The sequence below is a fragment of the Sparus aurata genome, chromosome 2, assembly GCF_900880675.1.
Source record: "Sparus aurata chromosome 2, fSpaAur1.1, whole genome shotgun sequence".
Lineage (NCBI taxonomy): Eukaryota > Metazoa > Chordata > Actinopteri > Spariformes > Sparidae > Sparus > Sparus aurata.
The window spans coordinates 35,753,139-35,771,318 of NC_044188.1; the positions used below are offsets into that span (position 1 = coordinate 35,753,139).

Genomic DNA, 18,180 nt, shown 5'->3' on the forward strand with positions numbered 1-18,180 from the left:
TGAGCAATGTTTTTGAGGATTTTTCCTTGAAAGGATCCTTTCAATATAGCTACACCAGCAGAATTACTATTGCCATAAGCCATCCAAATATTATCACCCCACTGATTTTTCCAAAAATTTAAGTCTGCAGCTAATGCATGTGTTTCTTGTAGAAAATAAAAATCTGCTTTCAAGCTTTTACAAAACAAAAAAACAGCCTTCCTCTTAGTCTGTTCTCGAATACCCCTCACATTAAATGAACAAAATGACAAAGACATATGAATCAAAAAAACACTAGGTTATCTAGATAGTTTCGAAGTTTTCCAAAAACAAAACAATATGGAAATGACCCTTTTCACCCCCAAATATTAGTAAGCTGAACAATCAAGTATGGGCTAAATTAAACTGTGTATCTTTAACCATAACATTGCCCATATCTTCGAAATCTCTGGTTTAAGAGTAATACTATACTTTCAATGAACATATATAATAACAAATGAACGGTAGTGAGTAACCTGTAAGGCAAGGTATTATCATTTTAACTTTTTCTTTGTTTTAGATGTTAAACATGTATTACTGTTTCACACTCTAATTTCTATGCCATCAATGATGGCTTTGGCCCCTACAAAGAATGCTTTTTTCCCCTGCTTACGTGCCTCTTCGATTTGTGGCCACAGCTTGTTGCGTATTTCTTTGTCTTTTGTAGTTAGATCTTCTCCGAATTTCAATTTCTTAGCCTTGAGAAAGCCAGAGTCCTTTGCAGCTTTCCACAACATTTCTTTCGTCGATCTGCATGTGAATCTTGTTATCACCGGTCGAGTCTTGCCGCTCTCTTTTCTTCCAATCCTATGGCTCACATCAATGTGGAAGCGTAGGTCTCCTCCTGCGTCCGGGATGACTGCTCTGCAGACGTCTACCATGCGCTGTTTAACGTCCTCACCTTCCTGCTCCGGCAGACCGTACAGCCTCAGGTTCCATCTCCTGTGATAGCGCTCCATGTCGTTTATCTTGTCTTCCGCGGCCGTTATTCTTTTCTGATGAACGTCGCTGGCTTGCTTGACCGTTGCAACAACCATTTTCACGTCTTGGACTTCTTTATAGAGGAACTCTGACGTCTCCTTCAGGGCCTCAATGGTGTCAGTGTTTTTCTTTATCAGTAATGCAAGACTGTCGGCGTTTTCTTTTATCTTTTCCGCCACCAACCTCACAATGTTGTCTTGTAGTTCGGAGAGTGTCGGTTCAATTTTGCCTTTCTTTGTAACTGGGGTACTTGGCGCCGAATCCGGGCGCGGGCCGCCGCCCACCTCCATCTCGGAGCTGCCGGCATAAGAGTGCATGTCTCCCGTCTTCACAACTTCCATGTCGTTTTCAGTTGAATCTTCAATGAATGAAAGCGACTTGCATGCCTTGTTACCTTGATTTCTGTGTCTTTTCTCCGCCATTGTTATCAAGCTGTCCACTACCGTGTAAAAGTCCACTTCTTCCTATATGAGTTGAAATTTCAAATTGACGGTAGAGTTCAAAAAAGCGTCGAAGTCACTCCACGGTTGCTTATTCTACCAAAGGGCGACAAAAATAACAGGCGACAACTGTTCTGAGTGAGCAAAGTCCACTTTTAGGGTGAAAAAAACCATTTCCATCTGTTAGTGAAAAAGTTCTCCCTGCGCCTCGGCCGCCATCTTGCCCTGTCCCGTTGTCAACTGCTCACAGCCCAATGTCGGGCTTCACGTCACGTCACATGTTTACCTCTACCTCTGAGGCGGCTTTTGGAAAAGGAAGAAAATTATGCCTCCGTTTTAGAAAGCCGATCACAGCAGCTATCACATATCACCTAGCTTAAGATACGGCCCCAATAAACACTGTACAACATGAGGTATAAAAGGATGCCCTCTCATCTTGGGAGACTAATTTTTTTTTTTTTTTGTGTAAAAATAATTTCTCATCCAATGATAGAACTTGAAATTAACAAAAAAACATTGCTTTGGCAGAGGCATAGTAGTATCTGCCATACTATCATGTTTTTTTTTGTTTTGTTCAAGTTCATCAGTGCAATAAACATTTTGTGAAAAAAATTGTGCCAGAGAATCATGATCTCAATTCTAAGCAAAAAAATCGTGATTCACATTTTTTCCAGAATCGTGCAGCCCTAGTTGACAGTGTTGATACACAAGAAAAATGCGTGAGCAGAGGAGAGATCCGAGAGTAGAACTTGACCTGTGAGCAGGTATGTGTTCTGAGTGCATGCACTTAGATCTGCACGCAAAATGCGAGCGAAATTTTTGTGTGCAAGAAGGAGAAATGTGAGCACAGGCATGTGATTTTTTACTTTAAGCAGACGTTTTGAAAGAAAGCAGAAGACATTTAAATGCAAGCACAAAATGTGAGCATGAGGAGAAAAAATCTGAGCACGCAAAGGAGCTGTGTCACTGAAAAGGAATGAAATCATGCTCTCAAACTGAAAATCTATGCTCTTGATCAATGACATGATTCTACTTCTATATGATTGTTGCTTTCCAAATCGTATTGAAAACTTTTGACATTCAAATTTGAGTAACTCCCTCTTTAACATAGGAGTAAATCCAGACATTGATTGGAATTTGGTGATGATTTGCTTAATACCCAACCGATAATCTGATTGTTGTAGAAAGAAAGCATTTAATTTCCAGAATCCAAGTTTTCTGCGATAAGGAGAATTTGAGTTTGAGATAGAGATATCTATTCCAGAGTGGTCGGTTAAGGGAGCAGCAGTGATATTACATGTTTGGACCAAAGAGGCAAATTGTCCGAAATAAGCTACAAGTCTAACCGAGATTTTTGGTTGAGATCTGCTTTAAACCAGGTAAAGAGGTTTGTTTCATGTGGGTGTAAAATTCTCAGAGTGTCTAATAATGAAAGTTTACTACAAATATCATATATAAGAGGGTTGAAATTATCTTGATTGCCACTTGCAGAGTATCTGTCTGTACATAAGTTTGGAGCCTCAATAAAGTCACCGCCAACGACTACAGATGACGGAAATTTGTTTCTTACTTGCAGAATTTGGTCAGACAAAAAACTAAGGAGTGTGAAATTCCTTACATTAAATCCATAAATGTTTACCAAAATAAATATGTTATCCCCAGATTTAATTACTGCCAAAACTATCTACCCACATCAGAAGTCTCTTTATATAGGGTCTCGCCATTAAATTTAGGATTGAATCAAATTAATACACCTCCTGAAAAATAAGTACTGTGATAAAATATAGCTTTTCCTCCCCACTGGTTGCACCAGAATGCTTCATCTTTTGAAGAAGAATGAGTCTCCTGTAAAAAAAAAAAAATCCTTATTTTAATAACAAAATAAAAGTAAAGCCTTTCTTTTAGTTAGAACTCGAAAAATGAAAACATGAAAAATTAATATCGAACATACGTATACACCCACGACACAATACACTGATTAACTGTTACTTAAACAGTAGTTTCTACTAAAGGTTGAGAAATGTGCAAAACCTGAATTCACAAACCAAAAACTGTACTCAAAGTTAACAATTTTAGAAACTGACCCATGTAAACTGTATTACCTCTTATGAACAAATACAGAAGTTTAAATCTCTAGAAACATCTTTGGTCAGAAAAATATAAATGCAAGTGCTCTCAAAAGCATATGAGCAAGTAAAAGAAGTGAACGCTATCCTTATTTAACAAGTAAAAAAACATGTTGTATATTGAGAAAAGGGGGCAAAAATATCAAGAGAATGTAAGATTCAGAAAGTATGCAGCTTATTATATAACCCACATTTTTCACAATCAAACACCTACTCATGCAAATACCTCATGTCAAGTCCTCCACAGAGATCTTTTTACCACCAATAATAGCAAAAGGGCCACTGAAGCCTGCTCTCTTGTTCTGCTTCGCCTCCTCCACCAGCGGCCATAGCTTCGCTCTCGCCTCCCTGACTTGCTGAGTTAAGTCCTCTGATATCTTCACATTCTTCTGCTTAAGGACCTCAGAATTTTTTGAGACCGCCCAAACTTGATCCCAGTGAGTTCGGTACGAAAAGCGAACTATGATGCGGCGCGGTGGATGCTGTCCCTCCCTCCTCAGCCGTGGTCCCAGTCTGTGGGTAAAATCCACCGTCTTCTGAAGAAAGTTGGCGAGACCAGGTGAGACACGGGAGAATATCTCAATCACCATAATTTTCATATTTTCGCCCTCAGCCTCAGGAATCCCATATACCTTCAAGTTCCAGCGCCTGGAGTACACATCCCTGTCATTCATTTTTTCCACCAATTTCTTATTTTCAGCAGACAAAGATTTAATCTGGAGCTCCAGGGGATGCACTCTGGATGCCAGGTCAACCAGCTTCTCCTCCGCAGCTTGCACTGAAGTAAAGAGCATTTGAATACTCTTAAAATTGCTCTCTATGGACTTCTCTATGAATTACAGCTTTTACCTGAAGCTGTGCTGCAACTCAGTGAGCTTGTTAATGGCCTCCAGCAGGACAGCGTTGGAGGGCTCCGACCTCAGCTCACGACGCAAAGTGTTTTTCTGTGGGCTACTGCTCGGAGAAGTTTCAGCCTCCACAGGTGGTTTGGCATAGGTATGGCACCGTTTAAGACTCTCTGCTAACTCTTCAATTGCCGTTTCCTCATCCTCCAGAGTAGACGTCATGTCAGCAGAACCAGTTATTTAGCAGTTGGAGCCTTTTTAACAGACAATGGTTGGACACCGAGCTAGCAAGCAAACAAACAACGTCAACGGTTAACAACTGCGTTAGCTCTTTGTAGGCAGAGTCCAACAGAGAAAGTCCACGAAAAAACAAGACAAAGGGTGTCAGTTTCAACAACAGGCCTCAAAATTATTTTTTACGTCAGAAAAACAATTTGCATGTTTCTTGGTCTTAGGCAGGCGAATTCAAGCTTTGAATTAAAAAATCTTCGGCAGCGCATAGAAGAAGCGTCTTACAGTGGCGCCGTTTTGGCCCCTTCCCCTAACGACTCAAGTTAAGAGTTTATGCCTATGTGCGCCACTGAACAACTTTCATCGGAATGAATGATGCTCCGAGATGGGGCCAAGATGGCGCTGTGAACACACTCTCTGAATCAGGCTCTGCTACCAAACTAATTCAACGCTGAATAACTTTTTATCGAGAGACTGCCTTTGACCAAGAAGCGTTCGAGCGTGTCCTTTTTTAGTTTGTCAAAAACAAACGTGGAAAATGTCGAGTTTGAATCACAGACCTGGAAAGATAGTCTCGTTGCTGGAATCTGCGGCTCAACGGCATACCGGAGACAGTAGAGAACCATCTGATACGGATGCAAGTGATAAAAATCTGTCAGGCCATCTTACCAGAGGATAAAAAACAGCTACCAGAAGTGATTGACACCACCCATCGCCTTGGTACAAAGAATGCGAAGGAGCCCAGAAGCATCATGATTCAGTTTTCGTCCTGGGTTCATAGGGCAGCTGTCTGGCTGTGGCTGTGGCCAGCAGTAGAAGCTGCCCGAAAGGAAGGAAAAATGGCTTTCTTTGTTGGAGGTCGTGGTTTTACTGAGTACAAGGAGATCCTCCCTTCACCATGAAAATATGAAACTGTTAAATCTGCTATGAAGGTAATCTATACTTAAACCAAAAATTAGTTCTTCTTCCTTATGTGGTAAGAATCCAAGGCACTTTATTTTTTATTATTTTTATTTAATTTTTTTTTTCTCTCTCTCTTTACTACTCTGAATGCACTTTTATCGAACTGTGAATGTGTGTTTATTATCAGGCCAGTGCATTTGGGCTCCTTTTGTTGACATGATCTACAATACGAGAAGAGACTGTTATCCAAATGAACACAAAAGATCAAGAATGGAGCTGCTTTATGTTTATTATTAGACCAGTGCATCTGGGCTCCTTTTGTTGACTTAATCTTCAATATGAGAAGAGACTATTTGTTATCTAGTTAAGCACACACGCTCAAGTATGGAGCTGCTTTTGTTTGCTTGGTTTGTTTGTTGTTTGTTGTTTTGTTTTTGTTTTTTTCAAAAGGAAAGCAGCACCTATGGACTTCTTCATCTTGTTCCTGTTTTCTGACCACAAGTGCCTAAAGAAGGGCTTGAACAATTCACAAGCATTACATCCCTCCCAAGCTGTGATGAAGCCCAATTGTTAACTTTTCCTTTTCCTGCTCATCTTTATGTTCACATACACTAAAGAGGCTTAAAGGCTACATCACTTTTGTTTTAAAATTCACACAATTGTGACTGTTTATGGTACAGCTCTTGATGATACTATATTAGTTTGTGGTAAGTTACTTGCGACCTAATTGTCTATTGCTTATTTAGTTCTTTGTATTTCAAAATGTCTTTATCTTTTGCCTAGTTAAATGCCAGGAGTTAAGGGATAGTGGGAAATGCAAAGCTTTGTTTTTATATGCTGAATGATTTAAAGCAGATTTTCGATTTTTTCAAGAGACACATTCCACAGCAAATGAGGTTATTTTCTGGAGGTCACAGTGGGGAAACAATATCTGGCTATCACACGAGTCAGAACATTCAGCAGGTGTGGGCACTCTGAAGTGCAACTTTACAGGTGCTGCACTCAGTTATTGATGTTAATGGTCATTTTGTATGTCAAGTGGTGGACTTTAACAGGATTATTTGGATTGTCACTAATGTTTATGGATATAACAGTAAAGTAGAGAATGAGATCTTGTTTGACACCATAGAACAAAAGTTCCCTAGCGCCTATCTTTTAATTAGCAGAGATTTTAACGTTGCTTTTGATGATGTATTAGATAGATGGCCATCAAGACAAAACAATAATGTAAGCTGCTATTTAAAGCTCTTCATGCAAAGATTTGATCTTGAGAAAGATTTCTGACTGACAGAGTATACACTCGGAATGTGCTATATGTTATCGGTACGATATATCATCAATAACATCTCTCATGGTAAGAATATGTCATCCCACGATAAAAACGATAAATTCCCGTTGATGACGTATGTAAGTGCGCAACACTCTTGCACGTGTAGAATATTGACAACAATGGCGGAAGGCAGAGCAGATATGCCAGGCAGCGAGGAGCTTGTTCCTAAAAGAAGCTCCAGCTCCATTATCTGGAACTGGTTTGGTTTTTAAAAAGTCTGACGTGGAGCAGCAATTTACAACGTGCAAGTTTTGCAAACAAATAGTGTCTACAAAAGGACAGTAACAGCACTAATTTGTTCAACCACCTGAAACACAAGCACAAACCAGAATATGAAGATAGCCTAAAAAATGCGCAAGGACGCAGAAGCAGCGTCAACTTCATCCAAAGCCTTGGGTAAGAAACCAACAACAACTCGGAAGAGACTCGCAGATGCATTTGCTCATTCCACACCGTATGACCATCAAAGCAAATGGTGGAAAGGATTAACAGAGGCAGTGGCGTTTTGGCCTGACGAAAGTTATGTTACCACTCCAAACTGCTGAGAAGGCAGGATTCAAACGAATGATCCATAAAATGGATGCTAGGTACAAGATGCCCTCAATTAAGTATTTTTCCAAGACAGCCTTGCCTGGATGTACGAAGAGTGCCGTGATGGGTTACAAACAATGCTGTCTACAGTGGAGTCTTTTGCTTCAGCCACAGACATGTGGAGTAGCTGAGCAACTGAGCCGTATATTAGCTTTACCGTTTACTACATAACAGGTGATTGGAGTTTGAACAGCTGTTGCCTTCAGATGAGTTTTTTCCTGGGTGACCACACAGGTGAAAAAATTGCAAGCGGTTTGAAGCAATTTCTGAAGGAATGGAAACTGGACGAGGCCAAACTGGTGTGCCTGACCATAAACTGTGGAGCTAACGTGGTCATAGCAGTCGCCCTGAACCAGTGAACAAGGCTGTCCTGCTTCGGGCATAACCTGGACATTGCTGCTGGTGAGTAATTATCTTACTGTCCCTTTACTTTATACATGCGTTTGGTGTCACTCACTACATTTTTGCAGTACAGATGTACTACTTGAACTTAATTGATGTAGTTTAGTACCCTTTATTATTATTTTGGTGATAGATTTATAGTCAAAAAGATTAGGCTGAATTGGTGTTTATTTATCATAATTTTTATCGTTACCGTGATGGATACCAGAAATTATCGGTGTGACATTTTTTAGTCCATATCGCCTATCCCTAGTATACACATGGTCTAACAAGACGGGATCATCCCAATCTAGGATTGATTATTGGCTGATGTCCAGATGTCTTAAAGAGAATACAACACAAATTCTGGCTACACCATTAACATAAAGCTATACATATTATCATCCCTCTATTCTCCTCTGCTTGTCATAACTGTTCTTCATATTGGAAATTAAATAGTTCAATTTTAATTTATGAAGATGTAAAAGCTGGAGTTAGAAGACTTATTCAGAAATATTGGATTGGGGCTCAAATTGTTAATAAATATTGTATCAAGTGGGAACTTATCAAATTTCAAATTGCTAAGTACTTAAGGAGATTGAGTTCCTATCTAGCCAAACTGAAAAGTTCAGAGGAAGACGAGATAGTATCTACCACAACCTCCCTTTGTCAAAAGCCCCCGGATTGTCTCTCTACAGATGAAAAACAAACTCTCACTGAATATCAAAGTAAGCTTAACAACTTATATGCTTAAAGCAAAGGGTGCCTTTATTAGGTCAAGGAAAAAATGGATGAAAGAGGGAGAACAAAATTCTGCCTATTTTTCAGGTTGGAAAAATCTCATTCCAAAACTAATTCTATCCAGCAACTTAAAATTGATAATACTATATGTGATAACCCAAGCTAATTGCTACACACTGTTCAATTTTCTATAGCAAGTTATATACCTCTCAATTTCTTACGGACTAGTCGGGTCTAGGGAGATTTAAGTAAAAGTAACACATGCTAGTGCTAACCTGGAGTGTGAGAAAAGGAGAAAGAACGAGGGAAAGAAGCAGAGTGGAGATGGACTGGTTTTCCCCGAGAGAAAAGTGAGGAGGTGGGTCGAGCTACCGGAGTTAGAGCTCAGACCTGTGCTCTCTCAGGAGCGGCGAGCTCCGTCTTTGGTTTTCAGTTCAAAGTTTTTAAAAGAATGATGGTGGACGGGTCTTCAGGCACCAGGCTGGTTCTCAGGAGGGTAAAGTGCATCTCGTCTTCAGACAGCGTCTTCAGCGTGGCGCTTACTCAGGCGACAACACAGCCCTTGCCCCCCACACACACAGGTGAGTCTCTTTTTCTTGATTCCAGGGGCGAAAGCCACACACCTCTCCAAGTGAGGTCATCTCAACCTCAGCACCGCTTAACCACACCTCTTAGATCTCTCAAGAAAAGAAAGAAAAGGTACAATCCCTCTACTCCTAACAATATTGTGAAAGGAGTGCATCTGCCTTTTTAGATTCTATTGAGGTGAATAATATTACTGAGAGAGATATATGTGATGCTCCTTTGATATTACAGTAAATAATTGACTCTATCAATAGCCTCAAACATAACAAGTCTCCCAGCGTGGACAGGTTTACATCTGAATTTTACAGAGCTTTTGTGGAACAACTAGCCCCATTCTTACTGAAGGTCTTCACAGAAAGTATAGGTAGATAATAGATAATAGATAAATAGATAATAAGTGTGATTAAGCCTTGTGTTAGTGATGGGGGATCTCTAACACAAGGCTTAATCGCACTTATTCCGAAACCCAGAACGGATGTACTGCTTATTGATAACTGGTGCCCCATTTGTCTTTTAAACAATGATTATAAGGTGATAGCAATTGCTTTTGCCAAAAGGCTTCAACTAGGTTTGGATACTGTCATAGACGAATCATAGTCTGGATTCATGAATAATAGACACATATCTAATAACATCAGATTGGTTTTAGATTTAGATGTAGATTTAGATTATTCTGAATTAATCACTGATAACAGTTTTTCTTAGATTTCTACAAAGCCTTTGATTCAGTTAAACATCAGTTTATTTTTATTTCTTTGGAAAAATTTGGTTTAGGGCATTTCTTTAGCAAAGCCATTCGAACCTTATATGCTAATAGTAACTGTTCTATTAAATTGAGCTCTGGCATGACTCCCTGTTAAGACATTAAATGAGGAATCCGGCAAGGTTGCCCTATCTCTCCCTACCTCTTCCTACTTGTCACCCAACTCAACTGAACCCAGCTATTCATATTAAATCAAGCGCTCTGAAAGGCATCACAGTTGCAGAATGAGAAATCGTTATCTGTCAGCTTGCAGATGATACGACTATTTTTTTAATAGACTCTACTCCGATACCTCATGCTCTAAACATCATCAATGTGTTCTCTAAAGCCTCCGGACTATACCTAAATGTAAACAAATGTGAGTTAATGGCAGTGAAAGACTCTGCTACTCGCTCAATACCAAACATCCCTGTCAAAGATACAATAACATATTTAGGAATCTTCATCACTAAAGATCAGAAAGCTAGAAATGCTTTAAATTTTACCCAGCTTATAGAAAAAGCTCAAAAAAGATTTAATCTTTGACTTCTAAGAGATCTATCTTTAAGAGGTTAAACGTTAATAACAAAAGCAGAAGGAACATCTAGACTTACTTACGCTGCCCTCTCATTACATATTGACAATAAACCATCAAATGCATAAATCAGTTGTTGTTTAAATTTTTATGGAAAAATAAAATGCACTACATAAAAAAAATTGTTGTCATAAACACGTATGAGAATGGGGGCTACATTTTTTTGATTTTGACTCTTTAAACAACACCTTCAAGATTAACTGGATCAAACAATTCCTGAAAAAAAAGAACAGACTCAATATGGAATTGTGTCTCAAATTTTGTTTTTTCTAAAATCAGTGGTTTAAAATTCCCTTTAGTGTGTAACTATAACATAGATCATATCAAATTCAAATATGTTGATCTAGATCTAAATTGTGCCTTTTGTGACTCCCATACTGAGACTGTTATCCAACTGTTTTGGAAATGTAAATATAACCGTAAACTGTGGCAAGATATATGTAGATTTATTTTAGACAATATCTTCTGTGACTTTAAGCTCCTCTTGCAGAATGTGCTTTTTGGTTTCTTAAAAAGCGACATTTCAGTTGAAAAATAATTTCATTAAATTAATCTCATTATAATTCTTGCAAAGTTTTACAGCCACAAATGTAAATTTGCTAAAGTAAAACCTCTTTTTTGTGTTTTTATGAAAGAACTGGAGTTGTATTCCAAGTCAGTATCTTCTGCTAAGAACAACAAAGCTATCAAAACTGTGAGAATGTGCTCCCACTTCGTAATCTTTAATTCAAATTTTCTTTGCTCATGACGCATCCTTTTATTTCTTTTTATTTAGGTATATATTTTCTGTATCATATTTGTTTTTTCAAGTATTATTGTTGTAATGTTTACCCTGTTGTTTATTTCATTATTGCACTGCCACTATGTATGTTTTGGAAATAAGTGATAAATAAAGCTGTTAAAAAAAAATGAATGGTGCTCTGCCTCAAAAGCTGTATTCACTAGTTATAGGTCCATGGTTCTCAGGGCTGCGTGATCTTGAACTCGCCTATTGACGGAAATTAACCATGATGTATGTGGAGCTCGCGGAGGTGCTTAAATGCACCAATTTGCATATGAATAGCAGCGAAACCACACCTGGCCAGAGACTGTGTGGGCTGGCTTAATTTTTCCTCATTCTTTTGCCCTTGTTAGGGGCTGTCCAGACAAGAACGCTCTTTTGCAAAAAATGCAAATGTATGGCATCGTTTTGGCCGACCGTCCACACGGATCCTAAATTGCAGTGCCTGAAAACGTACTTTTTTGAAATGGGTCTCAGGGCGGAAATATCCAAAAACGCAGCCCTCCTGTTTTCATGTGGACAGCGAATCCCCATACTTTCCAAAACGATGACGCCATCACCCCACCCCACTGAACCCCGCGACATGCAGTTTTCGGTGTTGTGCAGTCGTAAACCTAAACTTCCACGACAATCTACAGTGCCGCTTACTGACGTAAATCCCACTTTTCATGCACTGTTATGATTGAGCAAGTCAACAAATTTTGCCAAACCAAATAAAAATGCATGTCAAAAACAAGATCGCTCATACCAGACCATTGTGTAGTGTAATAACATTTGCTTTTCCACAGCAAGCTGATTGAGCTAATCAGGAAGAAGGGAAGAGTTGTAAGAGAGAAGACCCAGACCATACTACAAGTTCTGAATGAGGTATTCAATTGCTCAATTCATTCAAATTTGCCTTGTAAATCACATGAATAGTAACATTGCAAACAGAAGCAATATTGTTAATACTATAGGGTGTAACTGTACAAAAAAAATAACCGTTTGCAAGGGAATGAAAAACTCTTATCTCTTGCCATGCCTTCTGTGCTCCTTTTACCTTTTTCATTTTCTGAATCAGGGATGCTGAAAGTGTGTTACACCTCCATTTTTAAACAGGATGATGGATTTGTAAATCAACAAATTAATGTCTTGACCTGCTGGTGCCACGTATTTGCCCGGTCACAAATGACGTAAAAAGTAGTTGTAGCCCTCTGCTGTTTAAAAAGATTATCCCATTCATTTTTTAGCCTACCTAAAACATTTAAATTTATAATATATTTAGAAGATGTTCACTGCTTACTATTGCTGTCATACAGCTTGTTCAGATGGGACACTGAAGCTGTTATATCTACCTATGGTCTCTCCAAAGCCACCAAACAAAACCAGATATAAAGGCTTCAGTTTCCTGATGGAAAGGCCATATGACGATGATGTAAAGTAATGTGCAGTGTCTGGGGTCTAAAAAATCGCTCTCTCTGTCTCCCCTTTCCAGCTCTGACATGGATCTAAAACGAAGAGTGGAGAGAGATCTGTTTGCAAGACTATGGATGTGTACAGAGCTCCTATATCAATAGTTAAGGGGTATTCCAGTGTAAGTTTAATCCATGGTCTAACACACCGTGAGACTGTGTTAGACTCCCTCTCGAGAGATCAAGTTTGCAGACCGCTAGCTAACGTAGTGTTAGCATCCTCAGAAACAACCGCACGGCAATGGGATGCCTAACAGTAAGGGTCAAGGAAAAAAGTTTAGGAAAAGATGAAGGACTTCACTTTCTTGACTATTCAATCATACCTCATATTAGGATTTGAGGATATAACCTCCTTGCAGTTTAGCCAAATCGGAAAGTAAGAGTGAAGAACAAGAAAAAGTTGAATTGGAAAAGGATATATTTAGATGGCCTACAGCACTATGATTGATAAAAGCTATGATTAAAGAAAAATGAGCTACGATACCAAGAGCAGCAAAAAGGAAAAGGGCAGAGAGAGAAAGCAAGATAATTCAAAAGATCAAAACTTTCACTGCTGACTAAGAAATCCATCGATTGTCTCTAGCTTAATTTTTTCAGAGGACTTCATGATCATTAAATAAAGTCAGTGACAACAGCTGTAATATGTGATCACAGATTTTTTGTTTTAAGTTCTATCTTTATTGAATAGACCAGCTGCGGAGAGGAATTAGTGAGGAGACAGTCTTCATGAATGTAGATAAATTAACAAAAGTTATCCATAAGTGTTCATCAGTATATCAGGTGTGTAAACAGATAACAGAGGAAAGCTTGATCTAGTTCAGAAAAAGTTTAGTCATTCCCTACAGACAGCAGCTAACATTTCCAAGTCAGGGCAATGGACTACAGGTGTAAATGCACATCACTCTTCCTATGATGGAATCGACAATGTTTCCTCATAATTTAGTAATGTTTAATATTTTCCTGACTTTTGCATCAAATTTCCAGAAGGGGAATATAGCTCACCTTTAGATCATTTGAACCAACCTTCATGATTCAACAAAGGAACTTTGTAATTTCCCTGTTCTTTTGGTTTTTCACTGAAAATTTCATATCTACAGTATTAGTCTTTGTACAGTGTCAGTGTGACATGGCATCACAACCAAAGTCACATTGCTGTACTAAGTTTGTGCAAAGCTGTGTCAGCTAAGCATCTTCCATTGGCATTACATTGCCACACATACTATGTTATGCACACATGCTATGCACAGATGCATTAGGTCTGTGGCAAAAGTGCCCCATACTCTTTGCACACTGCTACGCAGTAACTTGCCACCTCAATTCATTTCAGTGATGGAAGGGCAGCAGAGGGTAAACAGTTTCAACAATGGTGGTGAACAGGATTTACTCTGCCGCTCAAATTTTTTAAAATTGAAAATGGTTGCCTGTTTTGGCTGAAATATTGTATGAAAAAGGTCATTGTGATTGTACAATCAAAACAATTGAGTAACAGAGCCCAAGTTGCTCAGCAGCACTGAAGGGATATGCAGAGTTGATGATACTTATCTGGTTCGTCACTATGAGCAGCAGTTTTTATATTACACATTGTCAGTTCATGCAAAAATAATGATCAGTACAGCAAACATCTCAAAACATCTTTTGTATGGAATTTGAAACTATATGTCTTGGATGTTGTGGTAATATTAGAAATAAGCAACCCAAAAATTGAGCACTCACAGTAAATATGACTGAAGGGATCTGAGATACTTGGGTATGAGTAATGTACATCAAATATAAATAAAATGAGGGATAGCTGCTGCAGAGGTGGTTAGCACACTCACCAGTCAGTGGGTTGATGTGGAATTTTCCATGCTCATTGCCTGATCGAATGCTGTAAGTGATCTCAGCGTTGGTTCCGATGTCCTTGCTGGCAGCATAAACTCTCAGAACCTCTGTTCCCACTCCTACATCTTCCGGCACTGTCGCCAGTTGATCACGGCGCTCAAACACAGGTGGGTTGTCATTGATGTCCAGCACAGTGATTGTGACATTGACCAATGAGGAGAGGGGCTGCGGTGAACCCAAGTCAGATGCAAGGACTGTTATTTGGTAAGCGGGCTGAACCTCACGGTCAAGAATGCGTTCAAGGACCACAATGCCTGAGAATTTATCAATGGAGAAGGAACCTCCTGCAGAGTCAGTCAGGGAGTATGTCACCATACGGCCAGGGCCTGCTGCAGAGCAGAAAGAGGTACACATTAAAGAGTTAAAGCCCTCAGTATGAACACAGTGATGTCTGCTTCTGACACTTTTTTTTTTTTACATTTTTGAAACAGACAATCCTACAATTATACCAAGGTCCACAATACTGGTCTCCTGGAGAAACTTTTGGTCAGTATGCTCCCTTTCTGAATATTACCCCTTCCCCTGGCCCTATACTTATTTTTTTTCTACAAGGGCACTAGCGTGGTGTTGTCATCATTGTTGGGCAGAAAAAAGAGAGGAGTGGGCCAGAAGGAGTCTATGACATCGGGCTTATGGGTTGTTGGAAGTGGGGTGGAGTAATGAATTTATTCAAATATATTTTGCACCACACTTTGTTTTTATATTCTCTGAATTTAATGTTTATTTCCCTATACTTTTGCTGGCTTTACTTGATGACCTTGTTTTTTCGTATCTGCTTTGGATTTAATTTAATGTAACTATTGAAATAGCACAACCTTAACCCATTTGTTGTTCTGAAATTGACACACTTCTTAGCCTTGTATGAATAAGTATAGTATAGTATCATTTGAACCACTACTTGCAGTAGTGGTAGCAAGTATCACTACTAGTAGTTTTAGTATCACCTTCATCAGGGTCTATGGCCTGGATTCGAGTGAGCAGGGCTCTGGTGGCTGTGTCTTCATAGACGCTTGCAGTGTACTGTGACTGAGTGAAGATGGGTGGGTTGTCATTCACATCAGTCACTATTAGCTGCACCTCAGCACGGCACCCTCGCCCACCACCATCAGTTGCCTGGGCAACCAGCCTGTAGCTGGGTGTGATTTCATGGTCAAGAATCGCCGATGACTTCACCTCACCTGGGCAGGTTAGAAAACAAATGTGAAAATTGGAAAATGGCGCCATATAGGGATGTAAGAACTATTCACAGTAATAAATGTGAATGAACTTGTAATGTGATGACCTGGCCCTATTTGACTGATGTCAAGTGTCAATTTGCATAATTCACTGAAAAAGGGTTATGTATTTTTCTAATAGAAATGTACTGTATGGATGAGTTTTCAAAACCATACCAGTGTCCGCATCCATGCTGAAGTCCTGGGATCCAGGACCATGTAAGGAGTACTTGATCCATGCATTGATGCCTATATCTGCATCCGTAGCTCCAACCCTCAGCAGCACACTGCTGACTGGGATGTCCTCTGGAATAGAGGCAGTGTACACAGCCTGAAGACACACATACACAGCAAAGATATAGAGACCCAGTCAATGGAATGAAATGAGAGTATGAAACCTTTGACAACTGCTACATTGCTACAGCAGTGTATGATGTTCTACCAAAATTATTAACTGATTGAATTTGCACACATGGGGCATAGCAGAGTCACATAACAGTCCTCTTAGATGACCACTTGACAGAGGCCTTTAAAAAGAATAGACTCCAAATATGCAGGACTGGTCAGCAACTGTCAGCAGGCAGGATGGAGAACAAAGTATATCCCATTGGAAGTTGGGTGCAGGGGTTTTGTAAACCGTTCTAGATACAATATGGCTATGGCTTAAAAGAGCAGAGCCATGGAGTTAGAGGAGCTAGACATCTGGATACAAGCTGGGCTCTGATCAGCCACGGCTGGGTCTGGACAAACACCAGATGATTCCAGGAACATCACTAACGATGTGTCCAGAAGCATCAGTAGATGTATGTTTACATCATCAGCAAGCTGAGTCAAATACAGCACTGAGTACTGCCATTTGCCAATGGTTGCAAAAGAGCAAGATGCAGTTTTATTCCTCACCTGGTTACAAATGGGGCTGTTGTCATTGGTGTCCAACACTGTCACCTCCACCGTTGCTTGGGAAACAAAGAGTCCATCACTAGCAGTTACATTGATTATGTAAAGGTTGCGCTCCTCCCTGTCCAGTGGCCACTTCACATACATCTTCCATTCACCCTGAACCAGACCCAGTGCAAAGACACCACGATAGTTCCCACCTGGACAACAAACAGGCAGAGAGACATGTTTAGTGAGATACATGATCAGTTAGGACAGTTTGGACATGTAAGTCAAGGTTTATTACTGATTTCTAAAAAATAGTATGATAGTAGTAATAAAACTAGTGTTACATGCACAAAATCGATGACTGATCTTACTGATCAAATCAGTGAGTTTTGGGATAAAAAAAGTGGATTCCTCTTCATCATTGCTTCCAAACATGTATGCAGGAACAGGCTTCAGATGTTCTGAAAGTTCACTGTAATGTAATTGACTATAATGTTAATTATCTCTTGATTGCTGAATGAAGGGGATGTGTTCTTATAAAATGAACATACAGGAAAATGGAGGACTAGAAAAGAACAGACACTGGAGGATAACAAAGGGAAGAGAGTTTCTGATGAGTGCTGGCTTTAGTAATTGGCCAAATGGAACACAAACACATGGGCACAAACATCCTCACGGCTAATGTACAGTAAGGAATTCTGGCAGTTAAATATTTTCCCTTCTGTCAGGCTATATACAAATAATATACTATACTATATACTATGAATGAACAGATAAAGAGAAGACATGTCCCTCTACATTCTCTCTTGATTTGCTGCAGCAGTGCTACACATTAAGTGATTCTCTTTTGGAAGTGAGAAGTGAGAAAGGTCACATATCTTATTATTACGTATCACATATTTTGTCAGCTCTTTTTATCAGACATTTCTGTATTTACAATATCTTTTAAACTTTCTCTCCTTGTACTGTTGAAATGGCCCATTTTGTCTCTCCTTTCTCTTCAGTTGTAAGACACCAATTACAATGCTGCTCAGGGAAGATTTCCTATTCTATCAGCAAAGTAATATATTTGATCACCCTCTCTATCATTGAACACACAGTATGTCATTTCTGCTGTTAGGGGTCTCTCAATAACAAGAGACAGATTGGAAAAAGTCCTCAAGTAGCACTGAATCATGGGAGTTGCTGTCATTGTTGGTAAACAACTACCAACGCCAGTGGAAATCTAAATGAAAATCTATATAGAACTCAGCAATACCAGAGAGTATTCAGGGTTAAAGGTCTAAATACTACTCTGATCTAAAATAGCAGTTTTTAATCATTAGGGCCCGGGCAGGTCTCGATTTGCGAGGTCCCTGTTGTTTTTGTAGTGATTACTTTTTTGTCCCAAATGATCGCATTTTTCACTGCCTGAACATACCCCGAAAGTCACCAAACTTGGAATAAAGGTCACACCTGC

At 39.4% G+C, this 18,180-nt stretch overlaps 1 protein-coding gene across 10 annotated transcripts in view; it reads right to left on the bottom strand.

Moving 5' to 3' along the window:
- fat3a (FAT atypical cadherin 3a) overlaps window positions 1-18,180 on the bottom strand; it is a 417,900-nt gene that overhangs the window by 95,101 nt on the left and 304,619 nt on the right. For 6 of the 10 annotated variants that reach the window (XM_030397555.1, XM_030397539.1, XM_030397572.1 and 3 more), the window contains 4 exons: window positions 16,737-16,933; window positions 16,014-16,167; window positions 15,567-15,800; window positions 14,559-14,951 (listed from right to left, as the gene is read on the bottom strand). In XM_030397555.1, the coding sequence (XP_030253415.1) occupies window positions 14,559-14,951; window positions 15,567-15,800; window positions 16,014-16,167; window positions 16,737-16,933 (978 nt within the window). The remainder of the gene's footprint in view (window positions 1-14,558; window positions 14,952-15,566; window positions 15,801-16,013; window positions 16,168-16,736; window positions 16,934-18,180) is intronic. The other 4 variants (XM_030397580.1, XM_030397563.1, XM_030397550.1 and 1 more) reach the window with 1 other exon arrangement.